Source organism: Camelus ferus, chromosome 16 (genome assembly GCF_009834535.1).
Source record: "Camelus ferus isolate YT-003-E chromosome 16, BCGSAC_Cfer_1.0, whole genome shotgun sequence".
NCBI classification, from domain to species: Eukaryota; Metazoa; Chordata; class Mammalia; order Artiodactyla; family Camelidae; genus Camelus; species Camelus ferus.
Genome location: NC_045711.1, coordinates 42,641,644 through 42,657,135, shown reverse-complemented (window position 1 = coordinate 42,657,135; position 15,492 = coordinate 42,641,644). Strand labels below are relative to the sequence as shown.

The following is a 15,492-nucleotide window of genomic DNA, read 5'->3' as shown; positions in this document are numbered from 1 at the left end:
ATGGGAAGAGGTCCCTGGGACTTGTGCCTTGCATAAAATGGGTTCACAAACCAGATTTCCTTGTGTAGAGTCTTTCATCTCTGGCATGGTCTTGGCATTGCATATCCCTTCTCCCCTTGTGTGTAACGTTAAAGTCACTTCTGAAATAGTTTCCACATTTACTTTTGGAGAATTTGTGACATCACTTAGGAGTGGTTTTCAAGAGAACCAGAGACCCACCTAGAACAGGGGCTGTGTTGATTACTTTATAACGTGACCAGCTTTCGCTGGACTTGCTCTCTTGTTTCTGACTGCAGGTGAGATCGCCATTCTGGGGGGTGTAGGAAAGGAGAATGAAAAACTGTGGAGCTTTGCCAAGAAGGCCTCACACATCCAGCTGGACAGGTAAAAAGAGTTATCGTCTCTTGGGCTTAAACTGTCTGCTTTTCTTTTTCTTTCTTTTCTCCTCTGTTAAAAATTCTGATTAAGAGAGATAGAAAGAATATATTTTTGAAGGTTTCCCTGCTCAGTTCCAGTATTATTAGTATGAAATAGTGGTGGTGGTAATCTTTGGTATAGAATTACTGCAGGTGTTCTTCAATCCTTATGTGTAAGAAAATGGTTAAATTTTTAAAATTCTGAACATATCATCAAAACAGTCACAGCTCAGTAAACCAGATCTTTTGGTATAAAGTTGACAATTGCTGTCCCACCAATTTTTTCTTATTCATTTGGGAGGAGAATCTTTACATAGCATCTTGCACAGCCCCCACTTCCATTAGCATTGTTGCATCATTATAGTGTGACTGATCTAAAATATTCCTTGTTATTTTTTTAAGTTTTTTTTAAAGAGTGTATTGAAAAACAAAGCTCTTCAGCAAAGTTACCAGCAACAAAACTTAAAGTGTTCTAAAAGAATACTGAATGTGATTAAGATGTCTTCTAGTTTCAACCACAAAACTCTTTAAAGATTTTAGAAAAGCAGTCAGAATCAGATTGTACTGTTAGACATTCCTTAGTCTTATGGCCCAGATCAAAGTTTTTGAAAATGGTGCATTTCTGTTTTTAAATATAGGAGAAGTCAAAGCAAAGTAATTCATTAAGAAATAGAGAAAAACATTTTTTGGCAGTGCATTCATGGCATTGCTGTATATCCCTACAGATCTTAAGAATGAAAGACAGGAATGTATGTGGCACTGTCACTCCATTTTGATTGCTAAAAACAAACAAACAAACAAACAAACAAACAAACAAACAAGGCAACACAACTAGGATGAGGCATTTTCACCTGTTAACACAGCCTGGGATCTGTGGATAAAAATTAATGTGACAGATATCTTTTAACAAGTATACCAGAAATTAGATATCCACATGAGTGTTGTTGCATTCAAAATAATCAACCTCTTGAGTTATAAATTTACATAAAGCCCGTCACTATATACTGAACATATTTTGTCTTCTAGAAAAGCAGTATTTTTAGTCTTTTTCCCTAACCTTGTTATGTTTTTTTTAATTGAGGTATACTTGATATACACTATTATATACGTCTCAGGTGTACAACATAGTGATTCAGAATTTTTAAAGGTTAGACTCCCTTGTTTTTGTTTTTTTTTTTAATTGAGGTATAGTCAGTTTACAATGTTGTGTCAATTTCTGGTGTACAGCACACTGCTTCAGTCATACATGAACATACATATATTCATTTTCATATTCTTTTCACTGTAAGCTACTACAAGATATTGAATGTATTTCCCTGTGCTATACAGTATAAACCTGTTTATCTGTTTTATATATACCAGTCAGTATCTGCAAACCTCAAACTCCCAGTTTATCCCTTCTCACCCTCCTCCCCCCTCCCTTGTATTTTTAACTCTCCATTAAAAGCCTCATAAGCACAAGAGCTTTGTTTCCTCAGCTTACCAGAAGTGCCTTTGCTGGTTGATGTGCCTTGTTTATCTGCTCAGTTGGATGACTCAATTCTTAACATAGTGAAGGACCACATTTTCAAGCATGGAACGGTAGCATCTCGCCCACCGGTGCAGATAGAAGAATTGATAGAGAAACCTGGAGGCATCATCGTACGATGGTGTAAGGTATGCAATTCTGAATCATAGAAGTGGCTTCAGCGGGATGGGTTTGAGATTTGGGGGCCCACATGATTATGTTTTTATTAATTTCCTTTGAATATCTTCTTCTCTTCATAAATGAAACTTCCTTTTGCTTTACAACTAGTCACGGGGAACTTGAACTGAGGTAGCGCTTCCAGTTTTGAGATAAACAGTTTTGAAGGTACTTATAAAAATCTCTCTGTCAGAATGTGGTTTCTCACCACATATTTCCCAAACTTAACTCTTGGTGAGATAAGGATCGCCCCCATTTCTGTGTGTTAGTAAAGTCAGAATGTCATCGTGAATATTGTGTGTCTGACATTTTTCTGTTCAATTCTGAATTGATACCTCTGAACTAAAATTCCTAAAGTGTGATTTTTTTTTTGCACTCTCAGCATTGCCAACAATTTTGTGTATTCAGTTGTATTATGTATGTAAGTGACCATAGTTTAGATAGAATCCATGTCCAAATGAGTCTAGTGTCTTGGCTCTTGACAGATATATTGTTAACAGGTGGATAGTCAGCTTCTGGGAGCTATTTTCTTAAATGGGATAAATGGGATTTTTAAAAAACGCAGCCTTGGTATAGAAGAAAGAAGTAGAGATGCTTTTGAAGACTTATTCCATTTTCATTCTTTTGCCTACCAGTGGACCTACAGTTTTCAGGTTTTTTGTTGTTGTTGTTGTTGTTGTCTTTTCGCTATAAGCATCATTATTCATGTTTCCTTGTATACACATTTAAGATTTTTTTTCTAAAGTATGTACCTAGGGGAGCATACAGCTCAGTGGCAGAGTGCATGCCTAGCATGCATGAGGTCCTGGGTTCAATTCCCGGTACCTCCATTAAAGATAAATAAATAAAAACCTAATTACCTCCCCCCAAAATAAAAAAGTAAATAAAAAATAAAAATAAAAAATAAAGTATATACCTAGCTATGAAATTATGAAGTCCTAAGAGTATTGGATCTATACTCTGCTGGGAAATACCAAACACTTCCCAGAGTGATCGTACCAGAGCACCTTCTCCCAGCAGTGTGAGAGTTCCTCTTACTCTGCATCCTGACCAATGCTTGTTGGCATTGTCAGAATTTGTTTTTGTCGATATAGTATCTTGTTGTGGTTTTATTTTTAAATTGCATTTTCCATCCCATAAATTAAGTTGAATAATTTCATTTATTTTTGGCTGCCTGTGTTTCTTATTCTATAGAATGCTTATTCGTGTCTTTGCCCACTTTCCTATTGGGTGGTTTGTCTTTTATTAATTTTTTCTTTTTTACTTTTTAATTGAAGTGTAGTCAGTTTACAATGTGTTAATTTCTGGTGTACAACGTAGTAGTTCAGTTATACATATACATATATATATATATATATATTCCTTTTTATATTCTTTTTCATCATAGGCTATAACAAGATACTGAATACAGTTCCCTGTGCTATCCAGTAAGACCTTGTTGTTTATGTATTTTACATATAGTAGTTAGTGTCTGCAAATCCCAAATTCCCAAATTATCCCTCCACCCCACCATCTTCTATTAATTTTTAGGCGTCCTTTGTATGTTATAGATGTTAATAAACTCTCTCGGTTGTATGAATGATGTAGCTGTGGGATACTTGTGTTTGAATTTTGAATGTCTTATCTTTGGCATAATTGTATAGAAAACATGCCATTTCTTCAAAGGAGATAGACATTTTCTTTTCAGACTGGGATTATAAAACACATGGCTCAATTAGGAAAAGAAGGGTAGTAATGGTGGCGTATTTCCTATGACCTTCCTGAGTACAGCCCGTACGCAGCACATGCGCCTGTACGCTTGGCCGCACATGCCCCCATTCAAAGTCCTTAAGTAGTGATGTTGAGGGAAGTTACTCTCCGACTTTTACCTAACATAAAGCCTTTCTCCTTAGGTAGATGACGACTTTACAGCCCAAGATTACAGGCTCCAGTTCCGTAAATGTACTTCAAATCATTTTGAGGACGTGTATGTGGGCTCCGAAACTGAGTTCATAGTGTTGCACATAGACCCCAACGTGGATTACCAGTTCAGAGTCTGCGCCCGAGGAGACGGCCGGCAGGAGTGGAGTCCTTGGAGCGTCCCCCAGACAGGTCACTCCACGCTGGTGCCTCACGGTACGCTGTTGCCTTCGCACTCCTGAAGCTTACCTGTATAAGAACACTTGTATTCTGCGCTATAGGCAGCACCTGGACAGCCCTTTTTCCTAAGGATCAACCGTGAATTGATGAGAATAACATGAAATGTGTCTTTCACGTCCTGCTCAGATTACTTTGTGTTAATTCTGAGACATTTGCATCAGTTCTTAGCTCAAGAGTCCCAAAATGATGCCAGAGAGGATTATAAGGATTGATTATAAGCATTCCCTAAAACCAAAAAGATTATAAGTATTGCGCTAGAAGACTGCAATATTTGACCGAAACTTGCAATATATATCTTGGTCGAAGCTTTTATTTGTCCCCTCTTCTCTTAGTAGAGGCTTTTTTTAAAAAAAAAAAGCCTTATGATTGGAAATTGATCTCTCCTATATTTTTAAAAAGATTTAGACTCACTTGTTACTTAGTACTTAATCAGGTTGGAGTCAGCTCCAATGTGATTTTATTAGGTAGGAGGTAACCCTTCTTTGATCTTCCTTGCCAAACATGTGCAGGAAGAGACTAAAATCTTTGTGATTTGTAGGATTAACCATGACACTCTGTCACTGAATATTTTCCTTTATTGAACTTGCTCATGACCCCTAAGTGTAGCGTATTTGACATCCAAGTTTTATTTTAATGTGTCTGTATTGAAGGTATTCCACCAAAAGTGTCTAACAATTTTCAATATCCTTACTTTTTAAAAAGAGTGGACAGCTGGCTTTGAGGGGTACAGTCTGAGCAGTCGGAGAAATATAGCGCTCCGGAATGACTCCGAATCCTCCGGTGTTCTCTACTCCAGCGCCCCAACGTACTTCTGTGGGCAGACGTTAACATTCAGGCAAGTGCATATTAACAGATCAGTCTGTCACGCCTGAGGCAGTATAGTGAAGTGCACAGAGCGTACGTGAGCCTCGGATCCAAGCAGTCCTCAGTTTATTCCATCATTTCTGGGCAGTGTTACCTTGGGGAGATTGCCTTATTTCTGTTGGCTTCACTTTTCTCATATGTATTCATAGTGTTATTATGAGCATGGACTGAGAAATGTGTATAAAATGCTTCGCCTCTGCCTGGTACCTAGTATGTACTCACTATGTTTAGGTCTTCTTCTTGGTAAATAGAATACCGGTCGGAAGTCAATCTTAAAAATTCAGCGTTCCCCCCTCCCCCTAGTTTTTTTTTTTTTTCTTGGTGACTCAGTAGACCAGGTGTCAATGAGAAATATCCTATCAGTGTAAACATACTATATGTGTATATATAATTCTCTCTAAAATAAAACTGAAAGCAAGCCTCCCCTACCACCAGTTATCTTTCTGTTAACTATTAGAAAATTTTCCTTTTTTTTGTTTTTGTTTTTGTTTTCATGTTGTCTGAGATGTATTCTCTATCTATGGTTGTATCACTGAATAGCTCTTCCTAGAAACGAAAGCCCAGTTTTGATTTGGAAAAGTAAAGCTTGCCATTCTCACCTCAGCGGAGCAAACTCTCCTCTGATTTTTAAGTCGTGAGATCATGGGATTTTATTGTGAATGCTTGCTCCATGTTCCTCTTGTTCTCAGGTCCTTATCGTGTAAGGCATGGAGAGAATCTGGAAGTTTTTTCTGAGCTCATGTTGCCATGTTCTCCGCCAGCCAAGTCATGTGAACTGTCAGCATGGTCAGAAGGCACTAGTTTACTCTCTGTCTCATTTTTAACACCTCCTCCCACCCCTTACGTAATGAAGAAAGAATGACTTAATAGCCAGAAAAATATCAACAAATAGAGAGAAATAAGGAGTCTAGTACCTAATGTTTACTTAATTATTCCCCGGGTAGTCAAGAGTTTTCTGTGCGAAGGCACCCCTTCCCTGCTTCTGTCTCTTGTTTATAGAAATACTCCCATTAGTGCATCTCCTGAGAACAGGGTGCTTCTGCGTCACAATAGGGCTTCTTGAGTTAATAGATTCAGGCCAGATATCACACCATAATAAGAATAGTAATCATAGTAATAATAATTGCAGTTAATGTTTAAATTGTGTTTACTGTTAATTGCAGTTAATGTTTGAATTGCATGTGCTTTGTGCCAGGTAACGTCCTAAAATGCACTTTCCTTACTTAACTCACTTGAGTATCACAGTAACCCAATGAAATAGGTGTAGTTACCCATTTTAGGGATGAGGATACGGAGGCACAGAGAAGTGAAGTCATTTACCCAGTGTCACATATTTAGTAAATGGTAAAGCTAGGATTTAAAACCCAGGCAGTCTCTCTCCAGGGATTTTAATCACAGGGTCTATATTGCTTTTATTTTTTTTAATTTGGCTTTAATTTTTAAATTGAAGTATAGTCAGTTTACAACGTTGCGTCAACCATACTGCTTCTTGTTTGTCATTTTCCTGGGGGAGGTAACGTGACTGTAGTTAATGTGGAAATGGACGCTTTCTCTGCTGCTGTATCCTCAGCCCTTTTCCTTTTCCCTCTTCTGTGACTTTTATGCACCAGTGATGGTGAACTGATGCTCCTCTACTTTTAATTCTTCCTCTGTGAACACAGGGTCTGATAGATGACTGACTTAGGCTTGCTTCTTGAGTCACTCAGTAGCTGTTTATTGATTACGACATTGGAAATTACACAAGTTGATTTACATCCACGTACTATCTGTGGACTGTGGCCTGACACTTAGTCGGCCTGAATAAACCATTAGTTCCTCCCTCCTCCTCCAGAAATGCCTGACGGGGCCCCACTTGGCAGGGTGATTAACTGAAACTTGGTTAAGCTCAGTATTGTCTCAGCCAGACCTTTGCATTTTTGTCATTTTTCCTTTGAATGTGGAATGAAAATGTTTTCTTCCTTGTATAAAGGAATTTCAGACATCAGCAGCTAAGGTGTGACTGGTGGTGGGGGGACACCTTCATGCACGAGGCAGGGGCAGATGGGTCCACTTGATTAAAGGTAAACTTTATTCAGCTTTTTGAGGGTATTTGAGGGCCTCCTAGTCACAAGGGAGATTATACTCCTGCCTGTTGCTCAGCCCAGTCTATCTCTGCTGAAGTTTCTGGAATGCTTAGAGCTGCTGACGCCAGAGAAGCCTGTTACTGGCTGGCTCTTAATAGTCTCTGAGCCCAGTCTCGTGTGGTGCCCAGGTCTGATAGCAGCCTCCCACTCCGGGCCTCCCTCTCCCTGCTTTCATGTCTGAACATTCCTGCCTTCCTCCCCTTTCCTTGCTTCTGAGATTTCCCGATCTTACTGTTTTTTAAACCATATCTTTACCTTCTCTTCTCTGCCACCTCCTTTCTTTAAAACAGCTTCCCTTCTAACAGCCTTCCTTAATCCTGGCAGCCTAAGAGGGTGCTGCCTGCCTTCTGCACATGAGGAAACCAAAGCGCAGAGAGAGTCGCTGGCGTGTTGGTATTCAGACCCCGGCCATCTAGCCCTGCAGTCTGCGCTCTTAAGCACCGTGCTGCCCTGCCTTTCCCAAGTAACATGAGGCGGGAAACCACGGGGCAGTAGGCTAGCTATTTGATATCACTAACTTTTTCCTCCCAAGAATATAAAAAAGTAATGTTCCAGTTACCTGTTGTTGGGTAGCAAACCGTCCCCAAACTCACAGGCTTTAAACAACCTCGGTCATTTATTTAGCTCAGGAAGCTGCCGTTTGCAGAGACTGGCAAGGGCAGCTCATCTCTGCTTATGTGGTGTTACTGGGGAAGTTTGACTAGGGGTGGTGGGTCTGTTTCCAAGATGACTCACTCGCACAACTGGCAGGTTGATTCTGGTCCTTGGTACCCCTCACAGCATGGTGGCCGGGTTCCAAGAATGAGCATCCCAAGAGATAGGAAGTGGAAGCTCCAATTTCTTAAAGTCTAAGCCTGGAAACTGACATTGTGTCATTTCTACCATATTCTGTTGCTCAACCAGTCAGAGTCCAGATCCCAGGGAGGGACATACACCCTACTTCTTGATGAGAGAAGTATCCAAGAATTTGGGGGCTTTATCTTAGACGTGCCATGGTTGGTAGCTGTTAGAGGGGTTCTTGGAATATGTGAATTAAGTTTAATGCTTGCTCTTGGTGAAGCATTCACATTGAGTGAATGTAAGCTTGAGGAGATCTTTCTTTCCTACACACAATTGGTCTCCATCATTACCAGCTGTATCTTCCATACCAATTACTAGCTTCTCATATTTTAAAAAAACAAACTCAGTCTAACTTGATCTTTTCTCAAAAATCCCACCAGGGCATAGTCTCAGCTAGGGTTAAGAAGTTAATTTGTTTGTGACTAGGGTCTTTGAAACCTTATCCGTTTCTCCTTATATTGAGACAGATTGTGCTGTCCCAGGGAGAGTACAGCTTGGCGGGAGCTTTGTATTTGCCACTCGCCTCTCTGTAGTCCTTTCAGGTTGAAGCTTGGCTCTTATTACAGGCGTGGGACAATGTTGTCAGACAGACGTTTTCCCCCACAGACCCTTTATTACAGACTTGGGTGAGGTAAGACAGCTGGTTTGTAAGTAGATCTCCTTTAAGATTCTATAGTGTAGCTTTTGGTTTGTTTTTAGAGATGGAGGAGAAAAGTGACAAAGAATAGCAAGTAATGAGTCTGAACGGGGCTAACAGAGACAGGCGTAGAGTCAGAGAGAACCCCAGAAAAGTAGGATCTTGTTGTGGACAGGCTGTGTATATTTCTTCTTTAATTCTTCAAAGAATTGCCCCCTCAGAGCTCACTTGTGCCCATTTGCAAGGAGGACATACAGAGATCTTTTTCTTCTTTTTTTTTTTTTCGCAACAAAAGTCTTCACCAGGTAAAACCAAGTCAGATTTATGTTTCATAGTCTTGGGGGTCACGCTCTGCATTTCTCTTCATGAATTCATGAGTCAAGCTAGACTTATACAAAATAGGAAAAGCCAGCTAACCTTTGTTGAGCCCCACTGCGTATTAGTTCGTAAGCACTTAAATGAGTTGACGCCTATAAATCCTCATTACAACCTCATGAGGTAGACACAGTTTATAGAGGAGGAAATTGAGATGTAGAAAGAGTAAGCAACTTGTAGAGATTGTTAATAGTGATGTGCTAAGATTCAAATCCTGACAGTCTAGCCCTGCAGGACTCTGCTGGAACTTGGAGTGAGATTGGAGGCCGTTGGAGGGTATGGAGCGAGTGAATGACGTAATCTGACATTTGTTTTACAAGTCATTTTGGCTGCTGGGTGGGAAATAGTGTGTAGCGCCGTACAGGTAAGGCAGGGAGAGGACCAGTTAGGAGGCTGGAGAGGAGGAGCCAAAGTATGGCCAGAAACAAGGAGAAACTGTATTCAGCATTCCAGTATTAGTATTCCTGACAGCTAATGTTGGCTTGCACCAGGACGGAGCAATGGAGGCAATGATAAGTGGTCAGAATCTGGATTTATTTTGAAAGAGGAACTTATGGGATTTACTGAAGGGTTCGTTGTGGGGTATTGAGAAAGTTGAATTTTTGGACTGAGTAACTTAGGGTAGAAGTGTCATTTACTGAGGTGGGTAAGGTCTTACCAGGAGCATATTTCTGGGTGAATATCAGTTCTTCCACAAGTTAATTTGAGTTCCTCACCAGATGTGTAAGTGAAGATGTGGAGTAGACAGTCGGAGATACAAATCTGGAGTTCAGCGGAGAGGGTCAGCCTGGAGATAATTAATTTGAGGGTTTTTGGCATACAGATGAGTATGAGACTGGATGAGATCAGCCCGGGAATGGGTGTAGGTAGACAGCATTGGAGAACTCCTAACATTCAGCATTTGGGGAGGAAAGAAAGTACCATCAGGGGATTCTGTGGATGAGCAGCATGTGAGGTGGACAGGAGAACTGGGAGACCGCGGTGTTCTGGAAGCCAAGCAAAGGGAGTGTTTCTAAGAGGAGGTAGTGATCACTTGTGTCCAATGCTGCTGACCCAACAGGTGAGAAAAGGACTGAGAGTTGACCTTTGGGTTTGCCGCGTGGACGTTGATTGGTGACCCTGACATGAAGTTCCAGGGGAGCTGTGGAGGTGAAAGCTTGATTAGAGTCAGTTCAAAAGAGAGATGGGAACATGGGGAACCAGTAGATGCACTTTGGTCCTGAATTTTTCCACCTCTGTAAACTTTTTGAAGAAATAAGGTTGTGGGGGGTGAGTGCTTTTTCAACGAAACTAAGAAAGACAGAAAACTCAAATTCCAAATTAGGTGTCAAGGCTTCCTAAGACACAACTAGGCAGTAAATCATGGCAGATCCAAAAAAAATACTGCTGTGATTTATGTCAAAGAGTACTCTGCCCGTGTTTTCCTCTAGGAGTTTTATAGTATCTGGTCTTATATTTAAGTCTTTAATCCATTTTGTGCTTATTTTTGTGTATGGTGTTATAGAGATTGTTCTTATTTCATTCTTTTACATGTAGCCATCCAGTTTTCCCAGCACCACTTAATTGAAGAGATTGGCTTTTTTCCACTGTAAATTTTTGACTGCTTTGTTGTAGATTAATTGACCATAAGTACATGGGTTTATTTCTGGGCTTTCTATCCTGTTCCATTGATCTATGTGTCTGTTTTTGTGGGAGTACCATACTGTTTTGATTACTGTACATTTTTTTTAATTGAAGTGTAGTTGATTTACAGTGTTGTATTAGTTTCTGGTGTACAGCAAAGTGATTCAGTTATACATATATATTCTTTATTCAATGCTGTTTTCATGCAGGCTGCTTTTAGGAACAATTTTGTGATTTATTCAAATAAGGAGTTTTTTTCCTTCACCCCAGGATTTTTTTTTCTTACTCCTTGAGTTTTAACTTTTAGTTAATTTCAAGAAATTTTATTTGAATTAATTATTCATGTACAAAGTTTAATTATGGACAAAAATGTATACTAGCAATGAGCTGGTCAAACTCAAGGTCAAGAGTAGAGTGCTGCAAAAGACTGCCCTCATTTCAGATACCAGCTGCAAGTTCCTGGGGTCCCCAAGGCCCACCCTCACTTCTAACTGCATAGATGGCTGCAAATTCTGGGGTTCCCATGACCCACCCTCAGGTTTTATAATTTGCTAGGATGAGTCACAGAACTTAGGAAAACACATCACTAATGATTACAGTTTCACTATAGCAAAAGGATACAAATCAGAACCTGCCAAAGGGAGGGACTCGTAGGGCGAGGTCTAGAAGGATTCCAGACTCAAAGTGTGCGTCTCAGGGATGCACGGCCTTTTGGCAGGGCAGTACTCAGGAGTATTGCAAACCGGGAATGCTCACTCAAGCTTTGGTGTCCAGAGTTTTTATTGAGATTTTATTATGGAGACATGGCTGATTAACTCATCCCCATCTGACTCAATGCACACCTCCCAGACCCTCCTAGGAGACTGGGCTGAAAGCCTCAACCCTCTGGTCACATGACTGTTCTTTCTGGGGCAGCCTGCTCTCGTACTGAGTCATCTTGTTAGCATAAGCTATCTAGGGGCCCACCATGAGCACCTCATGAGCGTAAACTATCTGGTGTGCCCTGAGGGGCCCAGCATGAGTAACAGAGACACTCCTGGTTTAGAGGTTACCTCCCAGGATCAAGGCAAACCAAATTCTTCATTACACAACAGTGAAGGAAGTAACTGCTGTCCTCCATGTAGAATTAATACTATTAGCATGTTTTTACTTTTTAGAGAAACAAAATATTAGGAATATGAAAGTTAAAATTCAGGTTATCTTGTGTTTCCCATGTCTCTCTGTCTCTGTCTCTATATATATGTATATTTATCCTTAAAGTATTTTGTGTGTTTTTAAAATCTTTATAAACATAATTTCAGACTTAGGGAAGAATTGCAAGAATAGTACAAAGAATTTCCAAATACTCTTCACACAGATTTCCCAGTACTATTTTTGTTTCATCATTTTCTTTTTTTTTTTTCCAAATAATTTTCAGTGAGCATTTCATAAAAACAGATTTTCAAAATCAGAAAATTAGCATTAATGTACTATTATCTAACCTACAGACCTTATCAGATTTAGTTGTTCCAATTAATGTTCTTTACAGAAAAAAAAATCTTAGTTTATGTGTTATATTCAGTTCCTGTGTCTCTTAGTCTCTCTTAATCTGATACCTTTTCTCTGTATCTTTTAACTTTTACGATACTGGCATTTGTGAAGAGTCTCTGACTTTTGACAATTTAATTATAATGTGTTTCAGTGTGATTTTTTGGGTTCATCCTGTTTGGAGTTTCTTGAATCTGAATGTCCATTTCCATCCCCCATTTTGGGAAAATTTCACCCATTATTTCTTTAAACCCGTGATCTCTTCTTCTGTAAGTCTTTTAGACTCTTTTCACTCTTTAAAATTTTTTTGTTCTTCTAATTGGGTTATTTTGAACAATTGAGTTTCAAGTTTGATGTTTCTTTCTTCTGCTTCATTAAGTGTGATACTGAATCCCTCTCATGAATTTTTCAATTCATTTATTATACTCTTGAGTTCCAAAATTTCTTTTAGTTATTTAAAAAACTTTCGTTGTTGGTATTCTAATTTTGTTCACGCTTCCTTTTCTTTCTTTTTTTTTAAATTGAAGTACAGTCAGCTACAATGTGTCAATTTCTGGTGTACAGCACAGTGTCCCAGTCATGCATATATATACGTATATTCATTTTCATTAAAGATTATTATAAGTTATTGAATATAGTTCCCTGTGCTCTACAGAAGAAACTTGTTTTTTCATGCCTCCTTTTCTTAAGCCTGGAGAGCATCTTTATGATGGTTTATTTGAATTGTTTGTCAGATGATTCATATACATATCTCCATTTCATTAGGATACTTTAATGAAGATCTTTTCTATTTTTTCTCTGGGCCAAATTTGCCTATTTTTTAAGTTTCATAATTTTGTGTTGGAATCTGCAAATATGAAAAAAAAAACCCAAAAACCTGCCACCTCTCCCAGTCTTTATAGCCTAGCTTCATAGAGAATAAGATCCTCACAGATGAGCTCAGCTAAAGATGGCATGCTGGGCGGGGGACTCTGAACTGTTCTGGAGAGGAATGTGACCTTCCTGGGCTTGTGTGTACAATTTCTGAGAGCCTCGCTGATTTTTCAAGAGCTTGTGATCTCTTGCGCCCTCTGCTGTCTGTTTGTGGCACTGCACATTCTCCGGTACTACAGCCGCAAGCTGCCTTGCTCTGTCGTTCTCAGGGGCCAGAGTATGTTGGCTCTGCATCAAGTGAGACAGATGAGCAGCCCTATGAAGAGCCGGCACACCAGAACACGTTTTCCTCTTCTCTCTCTCTTCCGTGCCGAGCTGCACCGGCTGCAGGATGCTGCCCCTCACTCTTCTTTGGTCTAAGCAGCACTCAGGCAGCCATACAGTGCCAGGTCCATCAGAGCTCCAAATGAGGCATGACAGAAACCAGTCCTTCGGGCGGCCCTCCAGAGAGCTGGAATGCTTGCTGCACACTCCGCTCCTGTGTCTCCTTCCAGAAGGAGAAGTCAGGAGCTGGGGCGTTCTTGCCTGGCGTTTAGCTGCGGTAGCCTGGGACAGGGGCTGACATGGGGAAAGTGAAATGACTCTGCTCATTTGTTTCAGTGCAGCTGTTTTTAGCTTTGTGTCCCTTTGGAACTTTTTTTTTTCCCTTTGGAATTTTTAAACTGGATTCTGGAAATCTCATAAAGGTATTTTGGTCTGTATAACATTTTAAAAATGGTATTTCTGTGGTAGAACGTGTCCTGGGACTTACTGTTCTGTTTTGTGGCTGATGTCACCTCCTCCCTATGCTTAATCTTTTTTTCTTCTCTTGTCTATGAATATCATTTATTGTTTTTTTTTACTTTATTTTTTTAATTGAAGGATAGACTACAATAGTATATGAATTACTATACTATATAGTAATATATAGGTGTACTATATAGTGATTCACAATTTCTAAAGATTACACTCCATTTATAGTTATTATAAAATATTGACTAGATTCCTCGTGTTGCACAATATATCCTTGTAGCTTATTCTGTACATAATTGTCTGTACCTCTTAATCCCACACCCATACTTCTTTATATTGCTGAGTTCGAAGTGAAATGACTTAAAAAACCCATCCACGTGTTTATTAGGAACCTGCAGCTTTTGCCCTTTTACTACAGAAGACATTTTGAGGCCACGTTGAGTGTAAATAATCACATCTTTCCTTGGTGAAGCTACATGCTGCTCCTTGCTAATTTTTCTTTTTCTGTCCTTGCTGATTTTTGTTCTTCTGTCTGGCTTTCTAGAATGGAGGGAAAGATGACCTTGGTAATAGGGATATAGATTGACCTCTATATCTAAGTTTCCTATTTCTGGAGTACCTGATGATGTATTGAGACTAAAACATGAAAGGAAATGCTTAAACTTTCTACATATGAACTTCAACCAAAATACATCCATAATCTCTTTTTTAAAAAGAGGATAATATCTGTTTTTAAATTCTTGACAAACAGGAATCTAATCATTGCATAGACTCTCATATTGAAGGTTTAGGTGATGGCACCATTGGTCACATTCATTATAATGGCAAATGTGACAAGTTTTCTACATGTTGGGGCCAGAACATAAAATAATAATGCGCTGTCATTGCTGTGAACAGTTGACACGGACTCTGCTGTCAGAGGGCCTGAGTTCCTTCCTAGTTCCACTCAGCCAGGTGCTCAGCTTCAGTTTATTTTGCCTTTTCTTTGTTTTGTTTTTCCTTTGTGCCTCAGTTTCCTCCTGTGTAAAATGGGTATGAAAACAATAGCCCCTACCTCATGGGTTGCTATGTGAATTGAATGAGATGATTCATAACTAGACAGATAAGTAGATGTAAAGTTTTAGAACAGTATCCCGAATTTAGGAAGTGCTGAGTCAGTGTTAGCCATTCTTAAGAGCAGCTGTGATGAGATTGCTCTTTTTAAGCTTCTTAACTGTTAGATATCATGCTAAAAACAGAGAAGAGATTAAATGACCTTTCTACTTTACGGACAGAGTTGAAACTGTGGGACAACCAGACAGAAGAGACAGTATAGGCGTGTGTGCAGAAAAACAGAATGGATATGACTCTCTGCAGCGGGATCAAGCCGTGTGCATTAGTACAAACGGTAAGAGAGAAATAACTGCCTTTCTCGTTGATGTATATGAATGACCGTAGGGAGGTTTGAATCAGTCTCAGTATCATTTACAGCAGAAGATGAAAAAGTTTAGGTCTTACTGGCATATCTGTGTGGCTACTATATATCAGACATTATTCTGAATCCTTTAAAATAATACGTTATTCAGTCCTTTTAATGACTTTTTTGAAGGGAGTAGTAGT

General features: G+C 39.5%; 1 protein-coding gene across 1 annotated transcript in view; it reads left to right on the top strand.

Annotated features, from left to right (window-relative positions):
* The window catches only part of CRLF3 (cytokine receptor like factor 3), a 32,302-nt gene that overhangs the window by 14,544 nt on the left and 2,266 nt on the right, over positions 1–15,492 (top strand). The window contains exons 3-7 of the mRNA XM_032457677.1: positions 297–384; positions 1,895–2,072; positions 3,993–4,215; positions 4,942–5,074; positions 15,168–15,280. Of these exons, the coding sequence (XP_032313568.1) occupies positions 297–384; positions 1,895–2,072; positions 3,993–4,215; positions 4,942–5,074; positions 15,168–15,280 (735 nt within the window). The remainder of the gene's footprint in view (positions 1–296; positions 385–1,894; positions 2,073–3,992; positions 4,216–4,941; positions 5,075–15,167; positions 15,281–15,492) is intronic.